The sequence below is a fragment of the Adiantum capillus-veneris genome, chromosome 16 (genome assembly GCF_014529385.1).
Source record: "Adiantum capillus-veneris isolate H3 chromosome 16, ASM1452938v2, whole genome shotgun sequence".
Taxonomy (NCBI): Eukaryota; Viridiplantae; Streptophyta; class Polypodiopsida; order Polypodiales; family Pteridaceae; genus Adiantum; species Adiantum capillus-veneris.
This window is the reverse complement of record NC_140946.1, coordinates 72,383,303-72,391,133: the sequence shown is the minus strand read 5'-3', so window position 1 is coordinate 72,391,133 and position 7,831 is coordinate 72,383,303. Positions and strand designations below refer to the sequence as shown.

At 44.4% G+C, this 7,831-nt stretch overlaps 2 protein-coding genes across 2 annotated transcripts; both read right to left on the bottom strand.

The window, feature by feature from the left end:
• Positions 1-1,151: 1,151 nt before the first annotated feature.
• On the bottom strand, positions 1,152-1,560 carry LOC147439269 (uncharacterized). The gene is made up of 3 exons (XM_086484279.1): positions 1,443-1,560; positions 1,272-1,328; positions 1,152-1,201 (listed from the first exon to the last, which is right to left on the bottom strand). The coding sequence occupies exons 1-3, from the start codon at positions 1,558-1,560 to the stop codon at positions 1,152-1,154; spliced, it is 225 nt and encodes a 74-aa protein (XP_086340405.1).
• Positions 1,561-5,615: 4,055 nt separating this feature from the next.
• On the bottom strand, positions 5,616-7,568 carry LOC147439268 (uncharacterized). Its single transcript, XM_086483994.1, has 4 exons — positions 7,240-7,568; positions 6,755-7,179; positions 6,005-6,095; positions 5,616-5,916 (listed from the first exon to the last, which is right to left on the bottom strand). The coding sequence occupies exons 1-4, from the start codon at positions 7,566-7,568 to the stop codon at positions 5,616-5,618; spliced, it is 1,146 nt and encodes a 381-aa protein (XP_086340120.1).
• Between the last annotated feature and the right edge of the window lie 263 nt (positions 7,569-7,831).

Below are 7,831 nucleotides of genomic sequence, written 5' to 3'. Positions count from 1 at the left end.
GTAAAAGGAGACTTTAATCATAATCAAAACTTTAGCGCTGCCGTCTACTGTGCGTGAGAGAGAAAGAGAGTGAGCATGAGCTTTATCCTCTAGCTACTCCCGGCTCGCTCAACACATTGGAGATCCGACTGCACCATTGCTGTAGGCTCGAGGAGAGCTACGCGACAACGCCAAGCATTCCACGCGAGACGAAGCGCACACGCCGACACATCTACGAGCTATTTGTGGCCATAAGTGTATCAAACGATGTTTGTTTTCTGTGTGCTAGTAGACAATAGAATCGTGGCGACATAAGCTATGCATAGGTACTCATAAATTTCAGTTTCGGGCACTTTCAAAATTTTTCTCTGTCATCCTACGCGTTTTCCGCAGATGTGTTTAGAGTGAGGGTTTTGAGTGTAGAAGCTTAGGGACAGGTGTATCCTAGTGAGGGAATGGTGTTCCTTAAGTTTCGTAGGAATCTGGCATGATTAGGTGAGTTACCTTCCGTATGTGTGTATGTGGCTAGGTGGTGTAGTTGAGAGCAGTGAGGTTCTTGATTGTGGTATAGTTGGCCTTCCAGAGTGTTGTATGTGTAGGATGATCTCAGCCTGACAAGCTAAAGAGATTTCCTTCGTGTGCCTATCGTGTCATCTGTGTCCTCGATTGACATTATGTTGATCTAGGTAGTGTTTGCATGCACTTCATGGGTGTGTGAGTCGGTCCCGCAACATTGGAGAAGGGCAGCCATTGGTTATGGTGAAAGACTGCGTGCACGCCCTCCACCAGCTTGGTGTTGGCATTGCGCATGACAGTGACATCTGACTGGGCGCAACATAGTGGGGCCTGGCAGTGGGGTTGAAAACATCAGAAGAGTTGAAGGGCTTGGCACATCGATGGGGACAACGAAGGATTTAGGGGGGTTGGGAATGGAGGTGCTGGAAAAAGATTTCCAGGCATAGACAAGGGAGATTTGATTGGAGGTGAAGACTTCAAGGAGGCCTAAGACGCGGGTGGTTTGGTTAGCACACTCTTCCATGGAGTCAAAGATGACAATGAGGGCGAGGACCTTGGCCTGGCGGATGATGGACTGCTCCAAGAGCTGCATCACGTAGGGGTGGTGCCAAGTGGGGAAGAGAGGGGAGCCATGTTGGCAGTAGCCGCCCCACTGTTCAGGACTCCACGCCGTCGAAAGGCGCATGAGGCAGGCCATGAATGCCTGCTATCTGATAGAAATACCACTTGTCAGACACAGGGCGTGCTTGCACAGTGGACAGAGCCAGCAAGAACACATCCCTCCTCATGTTCAGCCGATCCAGGCGTTCTTGCACCATCTCGCCCCCTCCCGCCTGCAGCACATGTGGGTAGAAAAATTCTAGCACCATGTTCTCACGCTCTATGGCCTTCGTCACATCCACCACCTTATCAATAGCAGCAATAGTCCTACTGTCTTGGCGGGCCACCTCGGAGCTCGCTACCCTCCCACGCTTGAGGCTTCTCCTTCTCTCCCCCACGCATGACGCTCCTCAATCTCTCCGGCCATTCCCTCTCAGGCCCCATCCCTTCCTCTTCCCATTCCATCAGCTCCTCATCGCCATCATCAACTCTAGAGAGCTAGGCCACAAAATTCCCTTCTTCTGCCTTCACTGACAATGTTGGTCTCTGCGGACCACTGTTGCCAATCATGGTCAGAAAACTGTTGATCACGCACGAAAAAGAAAGAGAGAGAGAGAAGGCGGTGAGCGACAGGTAGAGTATTCCGGATATCATGCAGAGCAGGTCAGTGAAGGGGAACGAAATGGTTCTGGAACGACAAGAAAGGGAGAGAGCCTGGCCTCGCTGAGAGAGAGAGAGAGAGAGAGAGAGAGAGAGAGAGAGAGAGAGAGAGAGAGAGACACTCAAGGGAAGATCTTAAAAGATGCCTCAACTTTGCATTTTCCCAAAATTCATAAGATATCTGACATACCACATTGGATCCTTCAGCAACCCCCAAAAAACTCAAAACTAGATGGTTAGATCCACATATTTTTCATCAGAGGCGGTCAAAATCTTTAATATTTGAAAACTCAAAGACATGTCCATCATTAGAGTTACACTCTTCGTTTAACACTTGTCCCCACTGTCTTATTTCAACCAATGAGCATTTTGGGCTTATTAAAAAATGCTTTAAACTACAACTCAATTTTTTTCTATTTTAGTAGCAAAAAGAGAAAGCATCTCTATAGCCTTTGCCCTTTGGGCAGGCCAAAAAACGTTTGGGAGACCTACTGGCACACATTCCCAATCAACAGCCTCTAATAGTTCTAAATAGTGCTCATATGAGCAAAAAGATGAATCATGGCCACTTCATAAGTTGTAGCAAAAGGAAGTATACTTCACGATTTGCCTTGTCTTTCTTTTTTCTAAAGTTTCAGTAAATCAAACTTTTTTTTGCACCGCATTGATATGAAACCAGTTTATGTGCATTCATTTTAGCATGGTTTTGATAATGCACTAATTTAAATGTTTATAGATTTCGATTTTCCAAACTCACTTTTTGATTTTGGGCCTTGTTTACAAAAAGCACAAAATGTACGAGCTACTTCACAATAAAAAAGAGCCCAACCAAAGGTTCTGACCCATGCTTCATTTCATTCAGCTCTAGCACTTTGCGTTTGTAGCATTTCCCGTGCAAGCAACTCTTTCTCCTTGAATTCATCGTTAACCAAATCAACAAATTCATTTTCACAAATAGTACATACTTGGCTCCTAGTGGGTCCTAGTGGGTCAATTGCTACATTCATTAATTAATTTCGATGATTCGACTCCAAATCGAATCTTCAACTTGAATGAAAAGTCGTTGCAACACATTCTCGTGCGACATCTACAGACCTTTGCGCAGTTGCCCTGCTCCTCCATCTCCGCCTAGCTCATTCCGACCTATACGCAACGGCCCTGCTGCTATATCTCCGTCTCACCCTATCATGCCAACCAGAGTAATACATTGCCCCTCAGCTCCTCTCGTAGGGCCTACCATTGCTACGGGTTGCCCAGCTCCCTTACATGCCCATTAGGGCTCGCGAACGCAAGGAATTTCCCAAGGGGCTTGGAGTCGGACATCGCATCCCACCCCGCCTGCACCAGCCTGACCTCTTTGACGTGCAAAGCCACTACCTGACCTCACCCTGCAAATGAGAGAGAGAGAGAGAGAGAGAGAGAGAGAGAGAGAGAGAGAGAGAAATTGTCCCTCGTGCGCAGTTTGCTCGTCCGCCTCGCAAAGTGAAGTGCAGGCCAGACAGAATAAAAGAAAATCACCCTGCGCTGCCCTCCCTCCGCACTCCAGCTCCTGCTCCTCACGTTTGCCATGCAAACGTCACTGCATTCCGCTCTCTTATCGTCCTTCCTCCACGTGCCGCATTCTGTTTTTTTTCCTTGCTAGACATGAGAGCATCCCTTGAGATTCCAACTAACTTGACCTGCTACCAAAATCGCGGCAACATACTTGGCTTTTAGAGCTTACCTTCCTACGTTTTAAGCTAGAGGCCATAGTTGATTTGAATTGTGTTTCACGAACAAAGCCTCGCATCCCAAGATAGGAAGATCGAATGAAGTTCGACATGCTACAAAAAATATACAATACTTTTCTATCATTTGAAACTAAGCATAAAAAAAGATTCTGTATAAGTCCTAAAAAAAAAAAAAACTCACATCAATGAGTGAATGAATTAGAAATCCCAAAAATTTACAATATCAGCCCAGCTCATAATGAACCAGCCCATCAGAAAAATCAATCGACAACATCAGTTAAGACAGACCAACACCAATTTATAATTGAGGTTTTGCAAGAATCCCCAAACCCACATACAATCATAATCAAATAATACCATAAGAGAATAATGTCAAAAGAGAACACAAAGAAACGCCTGCATGAGGGATGCGACCATGATGAATGGTCTCACACCCCAACCACCATGTCCTACATGTAAGAGTGATCTGATCCAGAAGATCACATATTGCCGCAAAATGGGGGAGCCCTTAGTCTCGACTCTCCATCACCTTCATCAAAGGTTGCCACAACCTGCCCCAAGCTGCCACTGAGAGATGGATCTCCACTCGATGGAGCTAGAAGGACACGACCAAAAAACCCCCAACTCGGAGCAAGAAGCCCAGACTGGAGCAAAAGCCCAACCCAAATTCTGTGTAAGTCTTACTTGATTGATAAGGGTGTAATCTCCCAAGCTTTTTCAAAAAATGCTTAAGCTTTATCGCAAAGCAGTTCTTCAAGGTAATTGACAGAGGGTTTCTCAAATGTGTAAAACTTTATGTCACACTAGTAAAACGGTGCCGCCTTCGGCGGCGGCATGGCCCCTCTTACCCTTAAGCTCTAGTGTTGTCCGACTATCATAGCATCTCTTGCCCACCCTCTCAAACGTACCTATATTGCCTCCACGCTCTCCTTGCCTGAGTTTTGCTCTGTGCTCGTGCCCTTTGCTAGATGAGAAAACATCCGCCTACTCATATGCTCTAGATTTGTCACTTTCTGTACCTACCGTATTTGCAGCTCACCATAGCTACCACCATGTCCCCGCCTTGCTTTGATCACATGATTACCACCGTACCAACTTACCCTTGCTTGTTAAGAATGGCTTCAACTCGTCACAACCGTGGAGCAAAAGTACCTAGTAGTAGCACATTATATAATGGGGATTACATGCAGAATCTGTGGCAGTTTGGGAGGGAAAAGTACCCAAGAACCAACTGTATGTAGCAAGGCCGTGTGGAAGGAAGCACAATGCCTTTAGGCTATGGCTATACAGGTGGAGAGAGGCTATCTTTAGAGGCCATCTTCTCAGTTTAAGGTCAAATTAAAATTCTCCCAATGGCACTGGCATGGCTGTGACACTGCTCTAAATTCTTGTGGGCTCTGATTCTCCCAACTTACCCTTGTTGCTTGTTAAGAATGGCCTCTATTACCCTCAAGCTCTTTGAGGGCCGGCAAATTTATGTCTCTGTGTGTGTGTGTGTGTGTGTGTGTGTGTGTACACCGCCGAAGGAGTTGAAATCTATTATAGCCGCCCTCTTCTGGTGCCTCTCTCTCTCTCTCTCTCTCTCTCTCTCTCTCTCTCTCTCTCTCTCTCTCTCTCTCTCTCTCTCTCTCTCTCTCTCTCAGTCATCATGGCTATAGGGCACTCTTTCATCAGTCCTCCTTCAAATTTAAAATGTAGAGGTAAATCTCAAATTTTGTAGGTGGGATTACACTAAACCTTGGTTTTTTTTTAGCATTTCCTTTGTCTACATACTGGGTGGATTCTCTCTCTCTCTCTCTCTCTCTCTCTCTTTTTTGTCCATGCCTTGGGCTCTCTCTCTTTCTCTAAGTAGAGAGAGAGAGAGAGCTCTGTCTCTCTCTCTCCTTTCCTCTCTCTCTCTCTCTCATGCTTGGAGAGAGAGAGAGAGAGAGAGAGAGAGAGAGAGAGAGAGAGAGCGGTACTGTGTGTGTTTGAAATTTATAAGATGGACAACATGAAAACCTTTATGCAGCAACCTAAACAAAATTCATCACAACATATTTTCAAATTAACTGCACTAACATATATAGAGTAAGTGATATTTCCCATGTCAAAAAATATAACATGCATAGAGACTTAAACTTTATACGCTCAAAAGCGTAGTCTACGACATGCCCTGCTGCGGTATCGAACCACCCATGGCCCAGGATGTAAAACACATCTACCAATCACTGGAGGAAGAGATCCTAACACAAAAACACGTAGGAACCAAGCACCGAGACTAAGATTCTGAGCAAGCATAGCATTAATTGGACGGGTTCTGCCTAACTCTGCAATGGTGACACGTGCTCTGAATCCTCTCTGAATAGCAACTTGAATGTAGCACAGCAAGCTCGGATCATATGAAGCATGATATATACCCACCATTAAGAATTCTGGGTAATATTGTGATCTATAGCCAAATAAAAAGCTATTAGTATAGATAGATATTTTGATACACAAAAGCTATTACTTTACTATATCAACATCAACATTGTTACCTTGCTACATCCAAGTCCTCGAGAAGATGAATCACCTGCATGGCTGTGATTGGACCCCTCCATAATGGTGGATCTAATACATAATCGTTGACTGTGAGATTTAAATTCTTTAAAGTACCGAAATGTCACAAACACACATATACAATATTTTACCTCGGACGTGTCGAGGTCGTCTCCCTAGTGTGTAAGTCACAGAGGCATTAGGATCCATCTTCATTCATACATATACATATACATATAAAGGATTAGAAATCCATCAAAAAAAGCACATGAAGCATAAATCTCTCAGCACTAATAAATCTTAGTCAATTGTTTCAACGAATATACTTTGCTTGAGGCTACACCATGTTTCATAAGAAGATACTAAGCTTGTAAATGACAAAGAAATAGTTGCGAGAGTCACTGTGCTTTTTTATTGGATGAAACATATCCAGCCACGTTAAACCCCATGGCAAGGGGGTGGCAGGGGGCAGGTCAATTGCAACACCTCTTTGTAGACAATGTTAGAAGTGTATGTTCTTTGATCTCCATGTCTACTAATGCTTGTTAAGTGACTATCACCAACCACAACCTTGATGGCAGAAGAGGATCTCACGCGAGACATTGCCATATACAGTTGACCATGGGGGAAAACAAGTGTTGGGAGATACAATCCAAGAACTCCCAATGTTTGGCCTTGCGCCTTGTTGATTGTCATCCCAAAAGCACAACGTAGGGGAAATTGGCGGCGTCTCAAATCAAAAGGGAGACCTTCTCTAGATCCCATGAGAAAATCAATCCTTGGAATGAACACTGCATTTCCTGCATGTGACCCTGTAATGATTTCTGCTTCAATCACTTTGCTCTGGAATTGCTTACAAATCAAGTGTGTCCCAATACAAAGACCACTTCTTGGATCCAAATTGCAAAGCATCATAGCTGGAGCATTCTGTTTCAATTGTAAAACATGCGGTGGAAATCCTCCCCCAAGATCTAAACTATTTACAAACTCACTTGTAAATAACATGCTATCACAATTTGATTCACACACTAAGTCCGCACTGACATATTCCTTATAAGTACCAGGAAACTGCTGCAAGCCCAAATTGTTTATAGTATCCACCTCCTTGTTCCGTGGAGCCAAAATTGCTCTATCCTTGAAAAAGGATGCATGGCAAGTCTGTGTTTCAAGGTCTCTATGTATGCAAGCAACCAATGCTTACAAATTATTTTGTGGTAGCATCATGCAAGCCGACAGGGCCACATTATCAAGTATGTCCCCATCACAAACATCGCCATTACCAATATCAAGTGTCCATTGCACAAACTCTCTTTCAATAACATTACTTAAACAATTGACCACTCGCATATTCTGTGTTAGATGCATGATTTCTGTACGTTGCCAAATGTATGAGTGGCACAAAGATGCATTAACAATTTCTTCTCTTCCCCCTTTGCGCACAACAGGTAATATCTGTCTGAAATCACCACCAAGGAGGAGAACCTTTCCACCAAACAACATGTCATTTTTCATGACATCTCTTAGTGTTTTATCAAGAGCCTCAAAAGCGTGTCTATGAGCCATGGGGGCTTCATCCCATATGATCAGTGAACTCATTCACAACATCTCAGCAAACTGGCTGTTTACTTTAATGTTACATGTGGACTCAGAAGTTATATCAATAGGGATCTTGAATCTAGAGTGTGCAGTCCTTCCGTTGTCGAGAAGCTGTGCTGCAATCCCGGACGATGCACATGCCAAAGCAACTTTGGACTCTCTGCGTATCCGAGAGAGCAAAGCATTGTAGAGATAAGTCTTTCCCGTTCCACCTGGCCCATCCAAGAAAA

Excerpts from the sequence above, each read along its gene's own strand:
- LOC147439268 (XM_086483994.1), bottom strand. The coding sequence starts at position 7,568 with ATGGCTCATAGACACGCTTTTGAGGCTCTTGATAAAACACTAAGAGAT. Across the intron at positions 7,180-7,239 it reads ATACTTGATAATGTGGCCCT|AGACCTTGAAACACAGACTT; the intron begins GTCGGCTTGCAT and ends TTGCATACATAG. Across the intron at positions 6,096-6,754 it reads TCTCATGGGATCTAGAGAAG|TCAACGATTATGTATTAGAT; the intron begins GTCTCCCTTTTG and ends TAAATCTCACAG.
- LOC147439269 (XM_086484279.1), bottom strand. The coding sequence starts at position 1,560 with ATGGAATGGGAAGAGGAAGGGATGGGGCCTGAGAGGGAATGGCCGGAG. Across the intron at positions 1,329-1,442 it reads GGAGGGTAGCGAGCTCCGAG|GCGGGAGGGGGCGAGATGGT; the intron begins GTGGCCCGCCAA and ends CATGTGCTGCAG. Across the intron at positions 1,202-1,271 it reads GGCTGAACATGAGGAGGGAT|CAGGCATTCATGGCCTGCCT; the intron begins GTGTTCTTGCTG and ends TCTATCAGATAG.